The following is a 27,297-nucleotide window of genomic DNA, read 5'->3' on the forward strand; positions in this document are numbered from 1 at the left end:
CCCGGACTGTTATAATTTAATGACTTATAATTTCATTTTACAAGTCAACTAGGGTTATATAGTGATTTGTATTTGCAATCGGAAGTCAGATTTAACAGAGTTAATGGGTCTGAAACACAAGATCACCCCCTGAAGTCAGAATTTCAACTGGGAAAGTTGGAGGTCGCCATGCAGTCAGTGCTGACAACTCCTCAGTGCAGAAAGTAGCTCCGGGCTGCCCAAAAAGTCACCAGAAGTCAATTTATGACAAATCAAATAATTTCCACAACTGTCCATTTGCATGCATTGTGATGGGAGAAGATCCCTAAATGTGTTTACATCTACAAATTAAAAGTTACCCAAAGTGATTTAAAAAAAATGTACCAACTAATTTATTTGTTTGAGTTTTTTACTTTATGCTAACAACAATTAGAGATACGAGTGCATAACAATCTGTTTCTCTCCATTTTATGTCCTCAAACAAAAATCCTTATTTTAGCACACTAATCTGTGCCGCTACTTTTTTTAAAATACAAACTATCAGAAGTGCTTAGTTTACACTTAATACAGGCAATGTTATCCATGTTCCCCATCAAGCTCCGACTTTCCCAATGGGAATTTTGACTTCTTGTTCTTGTTGTTTTTGAGGAAACTCAAAAAATCTGACTTCTGAGTACAAAGACAATGCACTGTTAGTAAGATATAGAGAAGAGGGGAAGACAAATGCAGCAAATGTCCCAGGTCAAGAATCGCTCTACCTGTACACCCGTGCCGCGGCTCAAATTTATGTGCTTTCATGACAGTCTCCAATAACACCAGAAAAAGTTACTAACTTTGTCACAAGTTGCTTTTTTGAAAGAGTCACTAGAAATGTCTTAAAAGTTGTTAAAAAACTGAACAAAAGTCACTAAATTGGCAACAATGTGTGGAACCATAAGTTAACAAATATGTAAACAGTAACAAATATGGCCTCTGCTCATTTAAGAAAGTAGTAAAAACTGCAAGCATTAAAACTATTTGCCTTTCTGATGGTTTACATCACCAAGCCAGTAGTGCACATAGCACTATACAATATCTATTTGTAAGCATGTTTCCTTAGTGTTTAAATATATGACATGGAGAGAGTATGTTACCATCTTGTATTGCTACTAGTAGATGGAAGCACAACAATTAGCAAACTGGTTTCCCACTTCTTTTCTGTGTGACATTATTCTCCAGTCGGAGCTTATACTCCTGGCACAAATCGGACATACCACTTAAGGCTTCATGATATTAGGAAAACATGCAACTTGCAGTAATACTGTTGAATATTCCGCTGACAATATGGCTTGGGATTAATAAATAAACAAAAGTGTCACCAAATATATTACAGGGATAAAGGGCCTAAATGCAGGCTACTAAAATAATCCGCTAACACTTATTCCAGTCCGGGCAGTCCTTTGCGATATGCATTGCGTATAGCATACAGTGATATTGCAAGAATGATAAATATGCAATACATTGTGCATCTACACACCAGTAATTAATGGTGGCTATAAGCGAAGAAGGTGGTTTATGTCATTTTTTTGTTTTCCCAAAGTCTCCATCTGTCAGACACATGAATAAAACGAGAAATTCTTCTTAAATTATTTCATTTTAAAATTTTTCAAAAGTCAAACAAACATTTCCCAAAAGTTTTTACTGAATAAACAAGAAACCATATTTCACTTCTGCAAACACTAAAAAATCTTAAAGTGGTGGGTGGGTTTCTTAAAGAAATTAAGATTATTGTTGCGTCTTCCATTATCAACGTCTAGAAGGTTAAATATATCTGTAACAAGCTGTTTTTCTGTAAGTAGAAATACATGTTTAAAGAGTCACTTGTAGTTTTATTACAAAATTTCAATCTACTTTTAGGCGATGATAGTATTTGATCACCCAGAACATTTGGTTTAATACACCATAAAGACATAAACTGTTGGGCTTACATGTTAAAAAAACAATTTTATTAGTGAGGTTTTAGAGTGCTGAAAGATTTCTTTTGCTAAAAGTTCTGTTTCTCAATATGTCTGTTTGCAAATATTATGATGGTGAAATATTCTGAGGTTTGGTATTTAAACTTTTGATATTTCAAATTAAGATGTTATAGCTCCTTCATGTGACATATCTATGTACAGGATCTATCTTGTTTTAGTCCTCCAAACCTGTATACATTTGCAATGACTCTGTAGCTGTTAATAAGACATAAAAGGTTTTCAAGTTCATACTTAAATAAAGAATATATTGAATGTATAATGAGCCGGTATGTTAATAGGTAAACAACACACCCTGGATCATAAGACCATTTATCTGAAGATCTGGGACCTGGCAGATTTTTTCTGGTGCAGACCAGCTTCAGCTTACAGCAGGCAGCTCTAAGCCTTTTGTGTGTCACAGCCAGGGGGATGAGTAAGCCAGGGCCCCCACTCCAAGGTGCTAATTTAACTAAAGGACAAGTTAGACTCTGTTCCCAGCAGCCTGGGACAGGTTAGGAAAGAGATGCCCATGATTTGCATATATAAGAACTGAGGTGAGAAAAATGAAAATGGAATAGGGATATAAAAGGAATGGGAGAGGTGCTGTAGTGATATTATGGAGAATACTGATGAGTAAAAAAACACTCAAATATGGTTTCATAAAAACTGAAGATACCACTATGGAATTTACTTCCATATACCACCTCTTAACTTTGCTTATTTTTGCAACATTTTGGACAAATCCTGATTAGTTTACACTGTGCTGTGATTAGTTAAACTACTCTGACTCCAACAGACTATGATTGATTTGTTGCTGGCCAGTTGTTTCCACCCAGCTGGCTTTACTGAAATGAAAAACCTCATAGTGACTCCTGCAGTGGTTGTGGTGCCATTCTGTCATTTAGTTAAAAGGTTTGATCCACCTAGAAGCAAACATGTCACTTCTTCTGGTATTTGAGCACAAAGCTTGTGTGACTTTGGCTATAGAAAGAAGAAAAGACTGGAAGGCTTGCCCTAACCTGTCAAATGACATAACGATCATTACACTTGCAAAGTCTGCCCCATCAAATATGCAACATTCAGGCTACAAACTCCTTATGAAATCATTTGCAACTCCTGCACAAGAATCCAAGAAGACCGTGGATCCTTTTTTAAGAAACAGCTTGAACAGTAAAAGAATAAACAAAAAAACCTAGATAAAAAAAGTCTTCACAGCAGAATAGATGATAATTCTAACATCAACACCTACATATCTGAATAGCTGTATTGAATAATTCCAACCAGTTCAAATGTTTGTGGGCCTGGTTCAGGTTTGGTGTGTGAACCATTTCAGCTGACCTCCAGACCTGCAGCAACCCCACCCTCATCTTCTTACTCATGGCTGAGATTCCCCGAATTCCCTGTCCTCTTAGGCGAAATTCCAAAGATCCTCCAACACCTGACTACACCAAATGTTAACCTATGCTCCCTTAGTTAGCTTGTCACTAAGTAAAGTAGGCAGCATTTTGAAAAAGGCTCATCATTAAAGGCTGCTAGATCAAACATCACCAGAAGTGAAACTTTTACCTTATAACATCTTTGCTGCTGTCATAAGCAGATATTAAAGAAATTAAATTAAGCAAAAGGCATACTGTGTAGCGGGGTTTCACACGTTATGAAAATAGTAATAGAAGATCAAGGACTAAAAATGTATTTCTTAGTTCTCTTTTAAAAGAAAGGAAGAAATTTAAGCAGTACGCATCAAGAAATTATAAGAAAATGTGTGAAATATGATATAAATCTTGTGGACAATTCTGGGTTCGGTCAAAACTTTGGGTTCATCACCAACATGAATAGATCTTGGGGAAACACTAACAGCTGCCAGCTTTCAAAAACAAGCAGTTTGCATAGAAGGTATGCATGATCATTATTTACGCACTCATTTAAGAAGAACTTTAGCTTTATCCTGTTGGTGTATCTCCTTAAATGAGTGCTTAAATAATGATCATGCATGCCTTCTATGCAAACTCCTTTTTCCTTACAATTTGGGGAAGGATTTGTGCTTGAAAGCTGACTGAAGTGGCTCTAAACTGACAAAGCCAGCTCACACTACATTCCTTGTTTTGAGAACTCAGACTGAAAATGATGAACTTTCACTGCCAGTTGTGCATTTTTTGAAGTCTCCCTGGTCACCACGGTCTGCCACAAAGACCTAAAGACAGACTTCCTTCAGCAGAAACTGCAGGAAGAACGGGTCACATAATAAAACATCTGACCAGGAAAACAACAGCATGAACAAAAAAAAAAAACTGCTTGTTTTCCTTGTCTCTTATTGTCGGTGTAATATGATCAGAGTTAATTTAGGCTTATGTTTTACTGGTTTTGCTGTCTGTATTGGAAACAGACAGACAGAGGCTAACAATACAGGTCCTTCTCAAAATATTAGCATATTGTGATAAAGTTCATTATTTTCCATAATGTAATGATGAAAATTTAACATTCATATATTTTAGATTCTCGCCCATAGACTGCTGGAGATAGGCACCAGCTCCCCCGCGACCCACAATGGAATAAGCGGTAGAAAATGACTGACTGATTTAGATTTATTGCACACTAACTGAAATATTTCAGGTCTTTTATTGTCTTAATATGGATGATTTTGGCATACAGCTCATGAAAACCCAAAATTCCTATCTCACAAAATTAGCATATTTCATCCAACCAATAAAAGAAAAGTGTTTTTAATACAAAAAACATCAACCTTCAAATAATCATGTACAGTTATGCACTCAATACTTGGTCGGGAATCCTTTGGCAGAAATGACTGCTTCAATGCGGCGTGGCATGGAGGCAATCAGCCTGTGGCACTGCTGAGGTCTTATGGAGGCCCAGGATGCTTTGATAGCGGCCTTTAGCTCATCCAGAGTGTTGGGTCTTGAGTCTCTCAACGTTCTCTTCACAATATCCCACAGATTCTCTATGGGGTTCAGGTCAGGAGAGTTGGCAGGCCAATTGAGCACAGTGATACCATGGTCAGTAAACCATTTACCAGTGGTTTTGGCACTGTGAGCAGGTGCCAGGTCGTGCTGAAAAATGAAATCTTCATCTCCATAAAGCTTTTCAGCAGATGGAAGCATGAAGTGCTCCAAAATCTCCTGATAGCTAGCTGCATTGACCCTGCCCTTGATAAAACACAGTGGACCAACACCAGCAGCTGACACGGCACCCCAGACCATCACTGACTGTGGGTACTTGACACTGGACTTCTGGCATTTTGGCATTTCCTTCTCCCCAGTCTTCCTCCAGACTCTGGCACCTTGATTTCCGAATGACATGCAGAATTTGCTTTCATCCGAAAAAAGTACTTTGGACCACTGAGCAACAGTCCAGTGCTGCTTCTCTGTAGCCCAGGTCAGGCGCTTCTGCCGCTGTTTCTGGTTCAAAAGTGGCTTGACCTGGGGAATGCGGCACCTGTAGCCCATTTCCTGCACACGCCTGTGCACGGTGGCTCTGGATGTTTCTACTCCAGACTCAGTCCACTGCTTCCGCAGGTCCCCCAAGGTCTGGAATCGGCCCTTCTCCACAATCTTCCTCAGGGTCCGGTCACCTCTTCTCGTTGTGCAGCGTTTTCTGCCACACTTTTTCCTTCCCACAGACTTCCCACTGAGGTGCCTTGATACAGCACTCTGGGAACAGCCTATTTGTTCAGAAATTTCTTTCTGTGTCTTACCCTCTTGCTTGAGGGTGTCAATAGTGACCTTCTGGACAGCAGTCAGGTCGGCAGTCTTACCCATGATTGGGGTTTTGAGTGATGAACCAGGCTGGGAGTTTTAAAGGCCTCAGGAATCTTTTGCAGGTGTTTAGAGTTAACTTGTTGATTCAGATGATGAGGTTCATAGCTCGTTTAGAGACCCTTTTAATGATATGCTAATTTTGTGAGATAGGAATTTTGGGTTTTCATGAGCTGTATGCCAAAATAATCCGTATTAAGACAATAAAAGACCTGAAATATTTCAGTTAGTGTGCAATGAATCTAAAATATATGAATGTTAAATTTTCATCATGACATTATGGAAAATAATGAACTTTATCACAATATGCTAATATTTTGAGAAGGACCTGTAGAGCTTTAAAGTCTGTGTGATCTTTTTATATTCCTGTTTAAAATCAACAGATGTTTTCAACAAATTTAACACAAATTAAGTCAAGCAAAAAGATCAAAATATTAAACGTAAAAATTTATTTCCTTAAAAATTTATAAAATATTACACAGAGTTGTGCTCAAAATAGTAGCTACGAAAAACAATAGTGAGTAAAGCTGAGAATCCTTTCATTTTTACAAGTGAATGCATTGGGAGCACTACACATTTTACTGGAAATCAAAACATGAAGAAAAATGTATCAAATGTTGCTCTCAGTCTACAAAAAGTGAGGAAAAAAGTGTATTAGTCTGTTAAAAAATGATGCATCCATTTTCTTTACAAACTTAAAATTCTCTGGCATAAATCGAAAACAATGCTTGAAGATTTACCTTTCCTGTGATTAGCTGAACTAATATTTAGTTGATTAAGCACCATTTTTGAGAACTGCTTCACATCTGTGCTGCATGGAGTCGACTCAACACCGCTTTAAGTGAAAGACTGGGATATGTAAAGCATGCATGACATGCCTGGTGAATCTGCTGGTTTTCTATTACTCTACCACACTTATTACTACATTATTTACAATGTAAAAACATACCTTCTACCAAAAACAGTGATATCGAACTGCTACTATTTTGAACACCATGATATCTGGCCTATCTGTATGTGAATCATCAGTATTTGCTGATCATAATTACAAAAGGAAAAGGTGTCAAATTTACTGTCTCCCTTGTTCAGTTTGGTTTCTATTACAAAATGGAATATTTGGAAATATGCTTGTGCAAAAAACAAAAAAGAGATACATTTCAAGGCAACCCAAAAAACATATATAATGAATATTTAGCTGAATGGTACACTGGGATGATTACTAAGCAAAACCAAATAAGAGATTCTGACTGGGAGTGCGGCTCATTTTGCCCTTTCACCATTTTGTATATTTGCAAGTTAAGTCTTTTAAATCCTGCGTTTTGTGAGTGTAAAGACAGCTGAAAACTACGGGCTGTTTTGCTACAACCATGCATTGTTTTGTTCCAACCTTGTGGACATTTAATACCAGCTCTGAGAAGTGATGATTTAATATAATTTCTTATCTACTAGGGTTTGAATCTCTACCAGCGGATGGTTGGTTTTGGTTTGATTAAAAATCATAATCTGTCATATTTTGTAAGAGTCAGCTGGCTACAACTGGCATTACAAGTATAGTCAATGGAAAATGGGTGTGATATAATGTCTTCATATAATAATCCAAAATTAAATTAAAGCATATGTCAGACTTGAGCATTATGATGATTCCTTATCTCCATAATTTATCAAAATACTTATCGTCCAAGAGAAATAAGCTGATACTTGAAAGCAGATGGATATAAATGATTCGTTTACTTGTGTGAAACACAAGTAGGTTGGAATGAAATGGCAATGATTGGGTATTAAATAAGGGTACCAATTAAAAATGTGTACATTGCATTGCTATTTTAGCATTTTCTGGTCTTTATCTTTGTTTTGGTCTTACCTTCAATCATAACTGGATACAAAGTATTCACAAGGAAATTATTTAAATCTACCTTTTCCATTTCTTCAGCTTCTACAAGGTAACTATGTGAGGTGACAGAATATTTCTATTTTTTTGGATTCATTAAGTGATATTTAAGGAAGCCTGTATGCACATACTGCTATTATTAAGGGCAAAATTAATAGCTTTACATGAAGTTAAAGCCTTCCTATCTGATATGGACTTTTATAATACCCAAAATGTTAAAGGTCAGATGAAAAGAGATATGTTTTCCCCCTATACGTTTTTTCTATAATCTTTTCTGTCAAATTTCCCAGTTATTTTACCAGCAATTTCTCTTAGATTCTTGTTTTATCATATCCACCTCTTTTATTTACTTCCATTTTTCTAAGAACAAATAAAAAAAGGTAATTCACCTTTCTAATTCCCATGGTATAGGCCAGCAAAGGATATTTATGTCCTTTAAACCAAACACCCCGCAGAGGTAGTTAATGGAAAAATGGAGTTTGACACAGGTGAAAAATTAAATCTTGAACTCTCCCTTCCTTTTAGAGCAGCTTGAGCTCAGCAGAGCATGTAAAAGTAGTTTATATCTACTTAAACAAAACCAAACATTATAGTCTCCATACCAGAAAACATAAAGAAAGTGTAGAACCTTTAAACTATATGTGAAACTGATTTAAATGCTTACATGTACAAAACTAGCAAGACTGCAGTTTGGTTTAAACGTGGTTTCACTTATCATGTAGCTCAGTGGAGTTTTATGCAGTGAGTTGATATTATGATGGGTTTAAGAGGTTTGTACAAATAAAATGTCCAGTTCCATATGGTAATGTTTTCAATCTGACCAATAAATCTGCTCTAAATGTCCATCAGTAATGAAGTGGAAACAGCTGTTATGGATTCACTTCATCTGGCACACATGGTCATTTTATTATCAGGCGGTATCAGCGCTGCTGAGGAGGAAAACACAGCTATTTAATGCTTTGACATTTTAGCCGTGCACAAAGATTCTTCAGCTGTCTGAGAGAATTAAATGATTCGTAGATGAGAAACATTAACTATCAGGTTCCTGTTATCCCCTGGGGGACATGTGCACGTTTAGGCAGTCCTGCAGCAGGAGATAACAGGCTTGAAGACTTTCAGCAGCATTGCAATTATTTTGTGACAGTTAACCTCCCAACCTCTGACCTCCAAGGTGTGCATGGAGTTTGAGGGCAGACAAAAGGAGGATGACAGCACTGGAGTTAGTGTCTAGGAAAACAGGGAGAGTGGAGAGATAACGGGAGAATAGAGGAGGAGCAAAGGGATGGGAAAACAGAAGTGGAGAAACGAAGAACCCCAAAAGAAGAAATAACTTACACAACTCTTTCCTCTTTTAGTTGGTCTTTTTTGTCTTTTGGACTGTGCTAAAAAGTCTATATATTAGGACTTTTTCTTATAGTGCCATCAAGATATCTAAAAGGTTACCACAAGCCTATTTTTTTCTTTGAAAAGCAAATCAATGGAAAAGGGTTACATAATAAATATTGAATTCAAGTCGATTCTGGGGCGACCTACACACAGAGCAGTGAGAAACAGAAAAAGTCTGTTTTTGAAAAAACATCTCAAGCAGCTGGTTAGTCACTAAACCATAGAAGCTAACGTTGCCTTGGCCCACAAGATTTCTTTTTCTTCTGGTTTGGTTTGAGTGCCCCAGAGCATGAGTTGGAATAATACCTTCTAATGCAATGACGGGGTGCTTCCCTGAGCATTTCCAGCCTGTGACTATGCCCCCTAGCGGCCAGATCAGAGCAACGTGATAGCTATACCTCTGTGAATATTGTTAAAATGTTTTAATTAATCTTTATGAACAGCTACCAATCGTTTCAGTACCAGGGAAAAGCTAAATATGCCTTAAAATATTCAGCTTGAAAAACATCTGGTTCATGGCGGCGTGGAGTAGTGCAGTAGGGTTGGGTATGTCTGCTTTGCAGCTGATATGGTACATATAGTATCTTCACATGGATGAATTCATCCCTAAACCGGTTTGTACCCTCATATTTTTACCAACACATAGCTTTTTAATCTCATCCTACATCTATTTTATACCTGTGAACATAAAGTTTCCTACCCACATTTTTAAACCATGGCTTATGTGTTGTTTTTTGTTATAGTTAAGTATTTTCATGGATTTCTGGAGACAAAAATCTCATGTGTAGTATAATTTACTTGTGTATTACACTCTGTTTCTATTTATATTTTGGTCTCTTCCCATAAGTCATGCTTACTCAAGTAACATTGAACAGATTAGGGGCACTTATCAAGCCAAAATAATAAAGTGACATCCTGCTGATTGATATTATTTATTGAAGTCATGTCATCTAATTTTTTTACATTAGACTAAGTAGATTTAGAGAATAAATTTCACTGTCAAAGCAGGTGCAAAACGTCCCCCTGCCACTGCATGGTTGGTAAGAAATGTCCTGCAGTAGACTGCGCCCCTTAACACCTGCAAAAATTAGGCCCAAATTGAGCAAAACTGCGAAGGTACGAAGTGGTGATGTTGTGAAACAACAAGAATCCTCTAGAAACATGTTTATTTCAGTCTCTTTCACTATAGTTTTCTTCCCAAACTGTAGAAGTAGCCACTGATGGAACAATACTCCTACACTGGAGGAACGCCTGCAGGAGTTAATTCACAAACTTAACTTCCATCTGTCGTCAGAATGGTTCAAATCTTAACGATGCAAACATTCGGAAACAGATGCATCCAGATGTAACGTAAAAAAACTCCAATTAAATTGTGGCTGCTCTGCCAATTTGCCATGCTAATTTGCAGTGCTAAAAATTGGTTACTCTTCCCTATTTTCTGCTTTCTTTTTTTCTTATCTTGCTAAGCTCTTTTGTTGATTTCTATTAACAAATAGTTATTAGAAAGTTTTTCACGATGCATTTTTTTGGTTTTGACCGTCACAAAACTGTCTAGGCATAATAAAGGACGTTGCACTGTTCAGTTTCATCTCTCCATCCTTGCCACAGTTGGAGACCAAAGAGGATCAAAGTTATGATTCCTGGGTTCTTCAGTATTGTGATAACGGTCTTGCCACATTAAAAGAAAAATGAAAAAAAAAACACAGTTTAAGTTTAATTTAAACTGTGTTTTGAGTAGAGTTCCCAAATCATGTTTTCTTGTGTATTTTTTTTGTTTTTACCCGTCCTGCTCTTTATGTGGCCTAATATTGTTATTGTTTATTATTTTGGTTTTCTTCTTTTGTTCCTCTGTTTTGCTCTTAAAGCCATCGTCTGTTTATTATTATGGATCTAAGCAGTATCATTCTCCACTACCTTTTCAAGTATCTACCACTCATACTTTGGCACTCCTGCCTGACTCATATACTCAGCACAGATGTCTCGGTATGGGTCTCCATGTACAACCCCCACCCCCCGTTCATGTCTTGGGGCTATCTTCGCAAACAAACACCATCTACATCTTGTCTATCCAGTCATCCTCCCCCTCTCCCTTCATGCCTCTTCACCTCTGGTTGCCCAAAATCCATTATCCCTAACCCCAACATTCACTACATACCAAAGATCAAAGCCTGACAAGACCCCCGAAGAAAACTCTCACTGTTTCCACAACCCATTAACTCTGTTCAGGTGCAGGGTACCTGCACATGCGAATGTGTGAGCACATTGTTAGTCCTGTTTATGTGTGTCTCAATGCAGAATGAGGAAATCTAAAGAAACCTACAGGTCTGCTTCAAAACATTTTAAACCATTTTTCTTTCATTAGGATCTGTCTTTGAAAACAAAATGTCTTGCTTCTTTTGTAAATTCATACCGTTTGGACAAAATACCATGCTCCTTTTGGTACTTTTCAATGGAAATGTGTCAATTAAAACCCAGATAGATTTGGAGGGTGACCAGTAGAGTTGATCATCACAAAAAGCAAAATGGCTAAAAATGGAGATACAAGGTTTTTGCCTGACAGGAACGACATATTGGATATAAAATTTACATTAAACTTTATTTATATAAAGTTAAACCCAACATTTTCAATTACCCCAGCAGATTTAGTGTTAAAAGAATCTATTTGATTTTACCAACATATCTTATTTTGATTGGAAGTAATGTAAACTGTTTGGAGAAACCCAACAAGAGTCCTAGTGACAAAGGATCTGTCGAGGGAGCTAAAAATCAGGGTGATGGCAAGGAGGCCTTCCAACCTCAAACATTTGGAGCTCATCATCAAAGATAAATCATGAAGATACCAGAGCAACCAAAGAGCTAGTCAGCAATTATAAGAAGGATTTAATTGACTTTGTGAAGACTTTGTGAAGTGCCTTGAGACAACATGTGTTGTGAATTGGTGCTATATAAATAAACTGAATTGAATTGAATGCCAATAAATATTTTTCCATTGATTATTGAGATTATATCTAGGCATTCCAAACATGAGGTTAAATCATATTTATTATGAAAATAACTTTTGGAACAGGATTAGGGATCATGAACTGGATTTTTAAAGTTGTTTATGCTATGATTTTCTTCATGAAAAAAACTGTTTATTGTACAGAAAGCAACCATATGTCTTTATATCAGAAAACGTCAACAATTGCTCCTCCATGTAATGGCTTTTACCAGGAGTGTTATAGCTAAACTTAAAGAGATAGTCCTTCAGAGATCAACATCATTAGAAGTACTTCCAAATAGAAGTTTCATTTAATTCAATTTAATACTTAGATTTTTTTTTTTTGGGCTGCACGGTGGCGCAGTTGGTAGCACTGTTGCCTTGCAGCAAGAAGGTCCTGGATTCAATTCCTGACCAGGGGTCTTTCTGCATGGAGTTTGCATGTACTCCCTGTGCATGCGTGGGTTCTCACCGGGTACTCCGGCTTCCTCCCACAGTCCAAAGACATGCCTGTTAGGTTAATTGGTCACTCTAAATTGCCCTTAGGTGTATGAATGAGTGTGTGCGTGGTTGTTTGTGTGTTGCCCTGCGATGGACTGGCGACCTGTCCGGGGTGTACCCCGCCTCCCGCCCATAGACTGCTGGAAATAGGCACCAGCTCCCCCGTGACCCACTATGGAATAAGCGGTAGAAAATGACTGACTTTGATTTTTTTGCAGACTGACTAATGGACATTTTAGTAACACTGATGACAGTTTAAAAGTTAAATAGCCTATGGATCAAGTAGATTAACTGAAGTAAGAGGAGGATGGATGTTTTATAGGAGAGGGGTAAATGTGTTTAATCCAGTAGCAAGTTCATCCATTTATTCATTTACCTCTACCTTAATCCTTCCTATTTTACTTTGCATTTGAAATAATCACAAATTAGACTCACGAATTTGAAAGAAAGAGTACGGTGTGTTTAAATGAGTGGTACACAGGTACTGACTAATTCATTTCTAGAGATGCACTAAGATCTTTGGTGGCAATCAGAGTCAAACGATTTTCAGCGTACTTGTCGGAAACTCAAAAATCTAATGTTTTTTTAACTGGTGAGCAAACCATAGCAAAGCAATACAGTTTGCAGCAACAACAACACGTTTTCTGCAAGAATGCTGTAAGAATTTTTAGTATGTCAGAAAAATAATGTCAGAGAAAGAAGCCTGCTGTAAAACAAGAAAGAGCAATACTTTAAATATAGATAGATAACAGAATGGCTGTTTTGTCCTAAGTTTAATTCTATGTCTGTTATTAACATGGATTTGGAAATGTTTGGCAGCCTTTTAGAAATTTCAGTGTGAAATTAAGCACAGACATTCTAAACATAGATGCCACTGTTTTAATAATACTATCTTGGCTAACCCTGCTATTCACAACTATAAGACGCTAAATACAGCAAAATATTTTAACATTATAATGTTGCTTTTGGCACAGCAGAGCAGATGTATGTGATTTAATATGTCTGTGGGAGTATCAGCCATATTTAATTTCCGGTTTGCATACTGAAGATGGCGTGAGAAGGAAATTAAATTGACAAATTAGAAAATGGCTGGGACAAAAATAAGTAACACAACTAAATCTGTGCCACTCAGCATGTTTAAACAGACAGAATAAACACAAAGCAAAGAGCTGAGTGACAATAAGGCTGTTCATTCTCACACCTGTTGCCATTTTAAGACAAGCCGTTCGACCTACATCAGTGCATCACTAAACCTTTAACCCCATGTTTCTATACCACCCACAATCTGTCTGTTTTTTCTCCCCCATCACCCCTTCATCCGTGCGACTGCTACACTTGAACAGCAAACTGAGCCAAACAACAACAACAAACAAACAGCAAAGACCCCCCAGAACACAACCACAATCAGGCCACGCTGGCCAGGCTTTGACCCCCAGGGGCCAGCCCCTCTAACTGGGTTGAAATAACAAATCCTGGCTCTCTTTTGACCCTCCTGTCATGAATCTCTAAATATTTCAAAGGTCTGATAAGCATCTATTCTCAAGAGCCACGTATGAGAGAGGACGATGGCTGCGCCGAGTGTGTTTCTGGAAAGGACACAGACACCATAAACATGGTTTTAATTAGTGAGACACTTAAACCAGACTTTGTTGTTTTATGGCTTTTGGCTTTAAATTACTCCTAAATTATTAGCCTATTAATGTGTGTGTGCTTTATCTACGTTTTGGGGCAAAAAAACAACAATTGGGGTCAAATATGTCACCTCTTGATTTTTGACTAAACCGGGAAAGGACGGGTTTCCAATGTCACATTTTTAGGAGGAAGAGTGTTACAGAGAGGCACTGTACGGTTTGAGTATTACATTGCACCTATTTTAAACGTATGAGCATAAAAAAGCCCTAAAATCTTTCAATGCAAAAGGAGACGTCTTTAGCTTTTACAGCGCCTAGCAAAAGTATTTATATTCCTTGAACTATTCTACACTATTTTATGATACAACCATAAACTTTTGCGTATTTCAAGAGTTTATGTGACAAATCAACACAAAGTAAATTAAACTGTTTAATGTACATTGTTCCACACCTAAAATTGAAATTTCTGACCATTCTTTCTGTTAGATTGGAAGAGGAATGTCTGTGAACATCGAGTTTCAAGTTTTGCCAATGATTTCCACATGAATTTAGGTCTGACCATGGACTGGGCCTTTCTAAAACATGAATATGCTTTGATCTAAACCACCCCTTGTAGCTCTGGCTGCATGTTTAGGGTCGCTGTGCTACTGGAAGGTCAACCTCTGTCCCAAATATTTTGCAGCCTCTAACATGTTTTCTTCAAGAGTGCCCTGGATGGATTGGTTGTCCCTGTTGAAAAATCCACACTGCATGATACTTCCACCACCATACTGAGTGGTTCTGCGTGGCCCATGTTAGGCCAATTGGTTTGTTTGGACTTTAACTAGGGGTATCAGAGTAAAGAAGGCTTAATAAAGAGAAAATGTCCTTCCACTTCTTACATAAGCACTATTTTGTTTGGTCTATCACATACATCTGTCATAATGCGTTATTTTGTGTGATGGACCAAAGGCAGACAAGCACGAAGGAAGCAGAGTGGGATCAAAAAACTCCTTCTTTAATTTTTAATGTCAGCTTGCTTACAGGCAAGTGCAGGGCAACAAAACTGTCCAGATACAAGCATTGAAAACTGGATCCAAATAAGGGGTAAATCCAAAGGCTCCAACAAGACGTGGAAGACGTGACAAAAGGACATGACGACACCACGTGGAACAAAGGACGAAGACAGACTTAAATAGGGACGAAGGTGAACATGAAACAATAGGGCAGGTAATCAGGGAAACAGGGAACAGATGAGACATGGAGGCAGAGGGAGCAGGTGAACCAGATAGGGATAAATGAGGACATGGAGGAGCTTGATGAAGAACAAACTGTAAACACACCCAGGGACCAGAACACAGGGGGAAACAGATCTAATAATAGTACAAACACAGTCAACAAAACAGAACCTAGGAAACCGAACCCAGAAACGAGGACTCAAGGACTAACCAAACAGTAACAGAAAAAAGACATAACTAATTACAGAATCAAAACCACACACAATAAGCAGAACATAACCTAGAAAATAAGACAACAGAACAGGAACTCAAAGACTAATCATACTGGACAGCAACCACCTAACTAAAATGTAAACAAATACCGAACCAAGAGACACACTGTGACAACATCTAATTAAACTATATTGAAATTTGTGACGGCTGCATGGTTGCGCAGTTGGTAGCACTGTTGCCTTGCAGCAAGAAGGTCCTGGGTTCGATTCCTAGCTGGGGGTCTTTCTGCATGGAGTTTGCATGTTCTCCCCGTGCATGCGTGGGTTCTCACTGGGTACTCTGGCTTCCTCCACAGTCCAAAGCCATGCCTGTTAGGTTAATTGGTAACTCTAAATTGTCCTTAGGTGTATGAATGAGTGTGTGCATGGTTGTATGTGTGTTGCCCTGCAATGGACTGGCGACCTGTCCAGGGTGTACCCTGCCTCTTGCCCAGAGACTGCTGGAGATAGGCACCAGCTTCCCTGTGACTTACTATGGAATAAGCAGTAGAAACTGACTGAAATTTGTGACTAATTGTGAAAAGGTTTAATAGGTTGTGGATACTTTTAAGGTACTGTAATGTGATCATCTTGTGCAGCTGAAACTGCATGAAAATGTCTCTGATAACTACATTTGAAGGAATTTAGACCAGAACAGCTTTATCTCTGGGACATTGATGGTTTGACTTAAATTAACAATTTACATTTATATGTGTTGGACTTGTCCAGTTTCAAAACATTACCTTTATTTTCCTAGCAACATTCTTTTGCAGGACATGCTGTTTTATGCTGCTCAGACCACATTTTTATCTGTCATCAGGCTGAAAAACTCAAAATAAAATCACACCTTAATTCATATTTTTTGGGGTGCCAATTCTTTTTAACACAGTAGGATAAACCACATCTAAGAAACCAGCATCTTATTTTCTTGTCAGATTGCAATCAGCCCTTTGCGGCTGTTCTTGTCTCGTTAAGTTAAGATGCATTGCACTTATTATTGAGAGCTAAAGCAGTGAAATTTCTGAGTCATCCCACATGCAATCCCCTACAGATGTCAGTGCAAAAAACCTAAATTATTTAAACTTTCACCTTTTGCTGCTTGAGGTGGAACACTGTGAAATTTGGGGTGTGTTTAGCATCATTATCCTGTCACCGAACCCTGGTGATTATTTTCTGACGTTGGTGTTGTTTCCATCATTTAACTCCAAACATAATGTTGCTCCTTATTACTTTTTCCCACAACCTCAAATGAATGCATTTCATGCATTTATATATTTTCTATTTTATTTGAAAAGGGACAACTTTATTTTTGTAGCCTCAGCTAAACAAATTGACATACTTTCCATTATATTTAGTTTGAGCCATGATATTTCAAACCATGCTGCAACAGACTCCAAATACAGAGACGGTTGTGTTGAAACACATATAAACATATAAATACATATAAATTAGCATACATCTGGGAAACAACACTAGAATATGAATACTAAACACCATGTACACAAAGTACATACATACACAAAAATGTGGACTGAGACCTCAGCCTTGGGGTACACCTTAATTAATTTTTCAAAACAGTAATTTCTTGCTGCAGATGATACGAATTACAAGGTATAGATTCAAGTGTCAGTAAGTGCCAGTAAGGAATCAGTTGGCATTATCTGTAAAATAATAAGGATGAAAACCCAATTTTTAAGGATGTTTGGTTCCTCATTGAGGTCCATCATTAATTAAATGGCCACGACCTTCCCCAAAACCCTGAAAAATGCATGTAAAATACCTATTGGCCTATAACTACCTGCAAGATCAGGTGCTCAAGATTTAAAAACTGTACATAACTAATGATCCTACTCTAACTCTAAATGAACATTACAACAGCTGGCAGCCATACTGTAATAACAGCAATGAAATAAATACATTCAGAGCTGAGCTCTCTAGTGCACCAGCTGCACTATAAGAACGTGACTCCATGTTTGACCTTGAAATGCTCCCGACTCCCATCCCACACAAAGACACACAGTTACTGAAAACACACACCCACACAGTGACTCATGAGTTTTTATCTCAGTGTGTTCTCCATGTGAAGCATTAGGACCAAAGCTGATGAAAAATAGATGAAGAAAAATGTGCAGCCGAGAGGAAGACTGCAAGTGGGGTGAAGAAGTGCAACAGAAAGCCAGAGTGAGGGAGGCTAGATTCTTTACGTCTCAATGAGAGTCCTTCATGTTGTTACTGCTTTCTCAACTAAACAACACCCTTGTTGCTAGGCTAACTGTGCTCCTTCAAGAAGCTAAATCCTGATGTGACTCAGCTTCAGTTCCCCCATCTTAGTATCAAACAACTAAAGACAGTAAAATTGAGTGAATACTATATAAGCAATATTATGCAGATAAAGAATAACAAGACATCTATTGCATTTCTCATCAGTCTAAACAGCAAACTCATTACTTTATGGTTGTAAGTCATGAGGTTTGTCACCTACAACCAATCAGATGTATTGTCCACATAACTGATTCTTCTACATCCTGCAACAACGTGAGATTTTGAGTACTTCTTTCCATTACTATAGAGATAACACATTGAACAACAGAAAAATATGGTTAAAGTTTTGTTAGGAATAAAATATAGCATGTGTGCATTAAGATCACACTTGTAGGGATTGGTGACAAAACGTAGTGGGAAAATCCTCAAAAAAGTGAGAGGCAGCAGAGAAGAAGGTTTTCTGTTAGAAAGAAATATGATAAGTCTGGTAAAAATGAAAGAATTTATTATTTATTATGCCTTTTATCTGCTAAACTGCTTCAACAGAAGTACCTTAATTTACCTGTGTGGTTGGGTCAAACCTTTTTATTTAAAATGACAATTTTATTAATATCATATACATTAACCTGCAAAAGGAAAAGCAATTACATTTCTTTTGTTAAATTGTAACAATGAATAGCAATTAGAAATAAATATTTTTAGCATCTTCAGCATCTCTTTTTATAGTATGAATGAGTGGACCCAGCTCCTTATTTAATTTTCTGGAAGTTAGGAACCCTATTGGTTTCCTCCTTGTTTACATGGTAGGAATTAGCCTGTAAAAGCTAACGACTACTCCTCTCTGAAAGCTTCGTTCACCTGTGGGGCTCCTCAAGGCTGAAATCTGAGCCTATTATTATTCTTAGACATTTCCCCTAGCATGTATTATTTAGTCCTATAATAAGATCCTTACAGTTTTTCATGATAATCACTTGGATTGTCTTTTAAACCACACCAGATAAAAGACTGCCAGGCTGATGATGACCTTTTTACTTCTAGTAAAACACACGTAATGATTATTGCTCCACTGAGAATATACCTTAACAATAGCCCAGCATTTGATCAATCTGAGCTTAAAGGTGTTAATGTACTACATAAAATCCAAGGGGATTTTCAGTATCATAAGAAAATCAGTCACAATGATAATTTAAAAAAATTAAATACTACAATTACTTTTAATGATTTTGCACAGTTATTGAGTGATTTAAAGTTTGTTGCACTCACTATAAACAGTTAAAATTTAATTAAAGTTGGCTAACATCCTGGGAACACACATTCACTCTAAGGCATAATAATTTCCAAGTCATTGTAGTATTTGGTATTGACCTGCAGATTTATTATCAGAGCAAACCGCGAGTGAGGGGACAGACGGAGCAGAAGACAGAGAACAGAAGAGCTGTGGTTTTGCAAATCGTCAGAAAAAGATCTCTGTTTTTACGGTGATGGAGCTGGAAGTGAATTTGAAAGCAGGAGGAAAAGGAAGCTTTTCTCAGGAAATACTGATTAGTGGAAAGAAGCTTCCTGATTCTCTTAAAATACAGCAAGAAAAAACTAAAAAAGTGACCTGATTAGCAGGGTATTTTAAGACAAAAACACTCTGGTGTACTCCAGCTGCAGGAAACACGGATTGTCATTTATTAAATGCAATTAACATTTTCCTTTTTTTTAACTGACAACCGGTCGTTTTTGTTCTGCTTTAATACAGGTTTAGAAAGTTTTACTCTGTAATCATCCATCTTCTGCAAGTTACCGGTACGAACACTGATGTTGCAGCTGAGAATTTTAATTTGCTAATCACTGTGCTTAAATTAAATTAGTCTGATTTTATTTAGTTTTTCATGACTGCGCATTTTAAATGTATTCATTACTTATCTGTTAGGCTGCCCTATTCGATGCATTCCACGTCACTGATGAAATAACCTTCGTCATCAGGCTTTTTGCTTTAATTTGACTAATTTGGTTAGTTAAAATTGGTTAAACGCTTTGAACCCATGTTTTTTTTACTTCCTTCGCCATCCTCCTCACTCAATATGGTACCAAAACAAACTTGGGTCCACGTCTACTGTTTGTCACAGATTTAGTTGTTTTAAGCTTTTTAGTTATTGCTCTGACTGTATATGGGTGAGTAACTATTTGCCACACCTACATAGCATGTTCTCTTGGCTTTCCCATTTTGACTAGTGGGTAAGAGAAGTAGGTAAATACAATTAAATTACAAAAAAGTTTCAGTTACATTTATTTTGCAGGAATTATTCGATGTATCAATAGTTATAGCACTGGGGATTTTATGAAATGTGTGTACTGAAATTAAATAAAATTAGCCAAAGGTGCCAATAACAATGGGAGGTGCTGAGTAGGATGAACTTGGAGGATTTTAAAGCAATAATTGTGCTGTGTTTGAAAAAATAAATGGCCACAGCTGGTGACTACTGGTTGTGAAATAAATCTACAGTATTTCTAAATCCTTCCTGCGTCACAGATCAGCGATGAGTTCAGTTTGTGGGTCATGTGAAAGTGGGTCCCATTCCTTGCCTGTCAACACCCACACTCCACAGCGCGGGGTCCGCTCTTTCTTTCTCTACCTGAGCCCATTTTAACTCAACCTCTGTCATCGTAGTCCTTTTAAAATCAGGCAGAAGGGAGAACAGAGGAAACAATCGGCTGATTCATCTGGCTTTGTGTGTTGCTGACGGGCCCCCCTCCTGTAACTTTCTCCCTCTCTCTTTCACCCTGTCTCCAACTTTTTCCCCCTCTTCATCTCCCTGGGGTGTACTCATCCCCCTCTCCCTTCGCCCACCCAAAATGCTTCTCCATGCTGCTCCCCATCCAGGCCCACCGTCAATGAATCTTCTGTCTCACCCCTCTTCTACCTCCCCCCTCTCTTCCCTCTTTCTCTCTCTCTGCTAAACAGGATTTTTAGAGCCATGGCAGCATCTGATCAGCCGCAGCTCATTATACAGGAACGTAGAAGCTTTAATAAGCACACATTGCTTTACATAACATGGTGTTAGAGTCACCATGTTGCTGCTGTTGTGATGACTGGACATGTGAATCAGGTCCAGAGCTGGCTGAGATTGCTTTGAAATGTTACTGAGTGCAAATTATGTCATATAAAAAGTGTAAATATAATAAACCCAAAGTTGGTTTTGACATAAAAAGTTTTTAATTGGAGGAAGGACATTCTCAGTGCAAAGATGTTTACCTGTGCTTACTCGGCAAAACTAAAGTTGAATGAAGGAATTTGCATTTGCACTGAAAGAGATGTATTTACCTAAAATGATCTTAACCCCCATTGGGTTTAAAGAAAGGGATGAAATGCTGATTAACTACAAATAAATGTTAAACAATGAACATAACATAAATAGAAAAGACAACAGAACTTATTCAGTGAAGCCTGCTAGATTTTGTAATGCGACCATGTAATTCAATACAAAATACAATAAGTGACCCCTGACTAATTACTGCGTAACTGATTAATTTAAATCCATTTTCTTCCTCATTCTGAGGCTTGGTTTGAGCTTCAGCAAATCATCTAAAGACCTGAATGCACTGAGTTGCAGCCATGTGATTAGCTAACTGGCTATTGTATGCACAGGTGTTCCTAATAAAGTGGCTGATGTGTGTATATGCATGTTCTGAACATCTAAGAGCTATTCGACTCTGTTTGTTAGCCAAGAAATCCTTGTTGTGATGTTGAAAGCAAAATGCCTCCAAGATATCACAGGAAACAGACTGAAACTTATATTTCTAAAACAAGAAAAACCAACTGTTCCACATAAACTACCATTTACAATCATAACTTGCACACAGTCCCCAATCATGGATGGGCAGGATTGTATCATTTATCAGTTCTTGGAAAAAAAATTATTGTGATGAGAATAATTCATCCTAACTATAAACTCTAATTGAATTTGTTGGCAAAATCCTAAAACCTTGGGGTCAAAACATGATTGATATCAATAAAAATGTTCTCTAGCAATGGAAAAAGTTAGGACGCCCTACACCTTAATGGCTCATGCTATCTCCTTTGTTTCAAATCATTTCAGTGAGACGCTTCTTGTAGCCATCTACCAGACATCAGTCTGAGGAACGTTTGACCCACTTCTCGCTTTCAGCTATGAGATATTTGAGGGGTTTCTTGAATGTTTAGGCCACTTCAAATCACCCAACACCATCATATTGAGATCAAGATATGGGCTTTGACTCAACCCAGGACTTTTCATTTCTTAAATGTCAGCCAGGCCTTATTAGATTTATTGGTATGTTTTGGATCATTGGTCACATTGCTAGGTCCAGTTCTGCTTTAGCTTTAATTTTTGCCTCACATTTTCCTTAACAATGCTCTGATACACAGCAGATTTCATGGTGGATTTAATTATTAGCTGGCCAGGTCTTTCTGCAGCGAAGTATAGCCAAACCATGACCCTTCTACCTCCATGCTTAACAGATGGTATGAGGTTCTTTTCCTGTAATGCTGTCTTTTGTTCATGCCAAATAGGTCCCATTTGTCAGCATTATCTCTGGCAATTTTTAGTCTGGCCTTTATGTTTTTCATAGACAGCAAAGTTTATTCTTAGAGCAATATTTGTGTTTATATAGCTGCATAGTGAGAGATTTAAAACCAATAAGACTCTGGGAGTACTTTTAAGCCTTACTTAAATTGTCATTGCAGCAAATAGCAACACATATTGAGATGCAAATAAAGTGCATATTGCCCATTACTTGCAACAATATTATATATAATACAGAGCAGACTTAAAAAATAAGTTTTAACTGGAGATACCACAGATTCCATTGGTCTCAAGCCCAAAGAAAGAGAGTTCGGGGGCCACTGAACAAAAGGTTCTGTCTCCTGCTTTCAACTTATCATGGGTCACCATCAGCAGGCCTTGGTCACAGGACCTCAAAGACCTGCCAGTAATGTTCTCTACCATTCCTCTTGGTTCGTCACAGAACAGATGGATTTACAAAAACATCAAATCACACACCGATTATAATTAGATGACTTCTGAAGGATATCGGTTGTCAGAGTACAAAGTGGTTGTAAAAAAAACATAATTTTCTTTCCACTTAAAACTATGCACTACTTTGTATTCATCTTTTCCAAAAAGGTTAATAAAATACTGGAGCTATAAGGCTAATGCGATTTATTTTGACAGCACTTGTGAGGTTGAGGAGACGACGAGGCATGAGGAAGGTGTGTCTCGTGGTGAAGACGGAGACAGAGACACACACCCACACACACTTCTAAAATTCCTCTGCGAAGTGCGGAGGATATTTTTTCGCCTGTGTATCAAGCTTGAAAGGCTGCGACTGCATCAACTAGGCACTCACTGTCACCATCCAAACACAGCCTACTTGCCCTTTCTCTGGCCCCAAAAACACACCATAACATGTAGCTGTACTTGAATGCATCGTGTACTCTACATTTTTTTCAGCAGGTAAATGTTTAAAGGCTTGAATATTTCTCAAAGAAGAAACCTGGCTTAGGTTAATGCTGCACATTTTTGCTCCCTCCCTCCTTTTTGAGATGGTGCAAAAATAAAAAGCTTGATGCTTGACAGTCAAGGTCATGGTTCCCTTCTGCACAAGCCACAACTTCCCGCGTTTACACAGTAAAAAAGACAGCAGTGCATTAGAAACGGTCTAGAAAAAAGGCCCAATGGGGCTGAGACATTAATTGGATGGAGTAATTATGAAACTGAGTGAGAGCAAAAAGCCATAAATGCACCTGTTCCAGCCCTGCAAGGGTACAAGTGAACTCCTTGAAGTCATTATTTACTAGATTGCAAAGTTAGGTTTTCCTAGATGTTTAAAGGGTTCATAAAAAGTAACATGATCCAAAATGTTTCTGGAATCGCAACGCTTTGGTAAGTAATCACACCTTTTTAGACTTAGATCAAACAATACAACAGTGTTGTCTTTGTGATCAACAAGCTGCTACATGTTTGTTGCAAAGTGCTGGTCTACATCAACTGTTTAAGCTGGAATCAAAAGGAAAAGTAGATTAAGAACAGTGGTGGTATTACAATCCATTACATGGCACCAGAGTTCAAGTGAAGACAGTGATGCCTGCAAAAAAGAAATACAAACTGCCGTGCAGGTTATACGGAAAAAGCTCTCAAAACATTATCTGGAAAAAACAAGTTTCCTCAGAAAGGAACAAGTATGAACAAATGAAGAGGTGATAAAAATCTGCAGAGAAGTTCAGCGCTTTGCATTTTCTGCTGCCAAATTTCCAGCTTTGTTAATTTACTGTCCTGGAGGTCTTTCAGTAGAAGCAACCAAATTTGACCTGCTGACCTTCCCCACTCAAAAATCTCAGTAAACCCTACAGGGTGTACGAAGCATGTCTGAGGCAGGTGGTGAAACACGCCCAGACATTAGCAGGTGTTGTCCAACTAGATGTCTGTTTTTAACAAAAAGGGGCAGCATATCAACAAAATAATCTGAAAACAACAAAAAGCAGGTGAGGTTTAATTATTTGGTAGATTCATCCCCTTCTGTTGTTATCCGTCAAAGATTCAGTAAAAAAAAATGCCCTGCCCAAGCAGCTTACATCATGTTTTCCCCTCTTAATGAGGAAGTCATCTCCAGGGGAAAACGGTTGATTTAATTTGGAGGAGGAGTTAAAACAGTTGCTGGATAAGTGGTCTAGTTGTTTGGTCAAGAGCTGTTTTCAAAACTGATTTTCTCTTTACGTTCTGCATCAAGTAAAAACGCCTATCTTTCCCAGAAAGGTTACAGTTGGCATTTGTTTTTGTGCAACTATCCATCCATCCATTTTCTATACCCACTTAATCCCTGCTGGGATGAGTTGGGAGGAGGAGGGTGGGGGAGTTGGTGCCTCCCTCTGGCAAGCAATGGGAAAGAGGCTGGGTACAACCTGAACGGGGTGTTAGGTTTGGACTTTGGTTCAGATTTTCAACTGGTTTTGGCAAACCAATCATAAAATAAAGTTTTCACATAATTCCAAATGTTAAAATATATATAAAATCAGCAGAATAGCTATACAGTCTATACAAAATTAACAACACTTATGTCTAAAGTTGCTGTAGCAAACTAACATCTATTAGATCCTGGTTATAAGGTTATAAGATAAACACCAATATTTATTGTTTTTCTTTAATTCATTTTCTTTTTTATATTTCTTTTAATTTTTCCATATTTACAATATATACCTTTGTTGGTCAATTTTATCTACATCTTTATGTGAACATCTTCAGATGTTGAGGTCAATAAAGAAAATCTATGTTCACAAACATCAAATATGCAGAAAGCAGGGCAATGTGACCTATGATTTGTTTTGAAAATGTAAAGTAATTCATTAATTATCAATAAGCTATCAGAAATTTTAAATGCAATTTTATTTCTGATGTTCTTTTTCTCAAAGAAAATGGGTTTCAATTGTCCAGATCATTATGAAAAAAAAATGTTATTCGATATTTCTTGTGATAAACAACATTTGAATGAACATATATCCTGAAATGGACCATTTAATAAGCAGAAAGGAGTGCAAAGTGACCTCTGAGTCTGTTTTTCTTGGCTTCTTTATGTTTGCAAACAGCTAAAAAACACATTTATAAACGAGGCTGTATCTAACCCGCCTCTGAGCCTCGGTACCCTGTCTGGCCGTGAATTTACAGCAGTCTGGGCTGCATGCTGGCGTTTTATTACTGCGGGACTGCAGACAAGTCGACCCATTACTCAGCAAAAACAGGCGCACATGGAGCGCTGCGGAACATTACAGGAGGAGGGTTGTTGGGACGATAAGTATGTTTGCAGTCATGAAGCCCGGGTATTTGTCTCTATGCCCGGTGCAGGGGGGTCTTTTAGATGCGACAGGGGGTTAAAATGAGCAGTACCTTTCCGTCCAGGACGCTGGTTCCCTCCTGGAGCACCTTCACCCCTGCGCTCAGCTCCCCGCCGGAGGCTGAAGCTGACGCATCCTCCTGGATCTTCCCGTCCCGCTGCGATGACCCCTGTGCTCCCATGGCGAGCTTTCGACGAAATGCGAACTCCTCTCTTCTTTGATCAGACTAACTAAGCCACCAGAGGGGAAAACAAAACACAACTATTGCACCACTGCGAGTATCCACACCTTCCGAAGCTGGTGTAGCTCCGCCCCGGCTCGTCCTGGACCCGGAGTGATGAAGTGTGAGGACCACCAAACTTGTTTTTTTTTTTTAAGACATCCCCACCTCCTGCAGCTCACTGCTGTTCCGGGTCCTTCAGCTTCAGGAAAGGTGGTGTTATAGGAAAAAAAAAAAACCAGAGAAGATGGAATTAAATAAAAAAAAAATCACAGCTCTGGGATTCTTCTGCTGATTTTAGAGGCTAAAGATAAAATTAGAGCCCATCTGGGAGATGATCCTGCAAGTCCATGCAAACACCAAGCACCTTGGATGACAACTTGAAAATTAGACCTCAGCGGACAGAAAACACTTGAATCTTACATGTAAAGGCCACAGATTTCAGTGCACTTTAGTGGGGATTCATGCAATTGATCAAAACAAAACAGAACATGATTGTGTTGCATTGTGGCTTGCATTGGTATTCACCCCTCTTACTTTGCTACTCCTTAATAAACTCCAATGCAACTAACTGCCACCAGAAGATTAAGAGTCCTCCAATAAATAAATAGTCGGCTGTTCCTGAAGAACTCAGAGGTTTATTGCAGAAAATAAGTCAATAAACAGCATCACAAACCCCAAGGAACAACTCAGACAGGTTAGGGAAGACTTTTCAAGCCAAGTTAGCAACAATAATCCACGTTTTGGACATTTCACAGAGCACTGCTGGAGTTGTCTTCCTGTAAAAGGGGAATTTTCCTCTCCACTGTCGCTGCATGCATGCTCAGTATGAGGGATTGCTGCAAAGTCAATGCAAGCGACTGACTACTGTCGCTACACACTCATCCAGGAGGAGTAAATGCTTCAAGTCAATGACTCGATGCAATCCGCTGGGTTTCCTTAGATTGAAAACTTTTTAACCAAGTTGAATGATAAACTGAATCTGACTGTGCTGTTTGACAGTTAGGATCAATTGAAATGTATCTACTTGACATAGAATCTGTATGATTCTATGAATTGACTTTGTAAAGTGCCTTGAGATGACATGTGTTGTGAATTGACACCATATAAATAAACTGAACTGAATTGAACATGAAAACAAGTGGAACCACCACAGACATACCAAGACTCGTTCACCCATATAAATTCAGATGCTGGGCAAAAACAATTATTCCAATAAAGAGTCCAGTCAAAATCAAGATTAAAATCCAATTAAGAAACTGTTGCCAGACTTGAAAACTAATGTTTCCAGATCCTCTCCATCCAATCTGACTGATCTTGAGATACTTTGCAAAGAAAAATGAGCCAAACATCCAGTCTTCTGAAA

The 27,297-nt window shown here is 38.1% G+C and overlaps 1 protein-coding gene across 1 annotated transcript in view; it reads right to left on the minus strand.

The window, feature by feature from the left end:
* Positions 1-26,033, minus strand: part of akap12b (A kinase (PRKA) anchor protein 12b) — a 50,010-nt gene extending 23,977 nt beyond the window's left edge. Inside the window, exon 1 of the mRNA XM_047387972.1 lies at positions 25,764-26,033. Within this exon, the coding sequence (XP_047243928.1) occupies positions 25,764-25,892 (129 nt within the window). The 5' untranslated portion in view covers positions 25,893-26,033. The remainder of the gene's footprint in view (positions 1-25,763) is intronic.
* Positions 26,034-27,297: the final 1,264 nt, after the last annotated feature.

This window comes from Girardinichthys multiradiatus, chromosome 15 (assembly GCF_021462225.1).
Source record: "Girardinichthys multiradiatus isolate DD_20200921_A chromosome 15, DD_fGirMul_XY1, whole genome shotgun sequence".
NCBI classification, from domain to species: Eukaryota; Metazoa; Chordata; class Actinopteri; order Cyprinodontiformes; family Goodeidae; genus Girardinichthys; species Girardinichthys multiradiatus.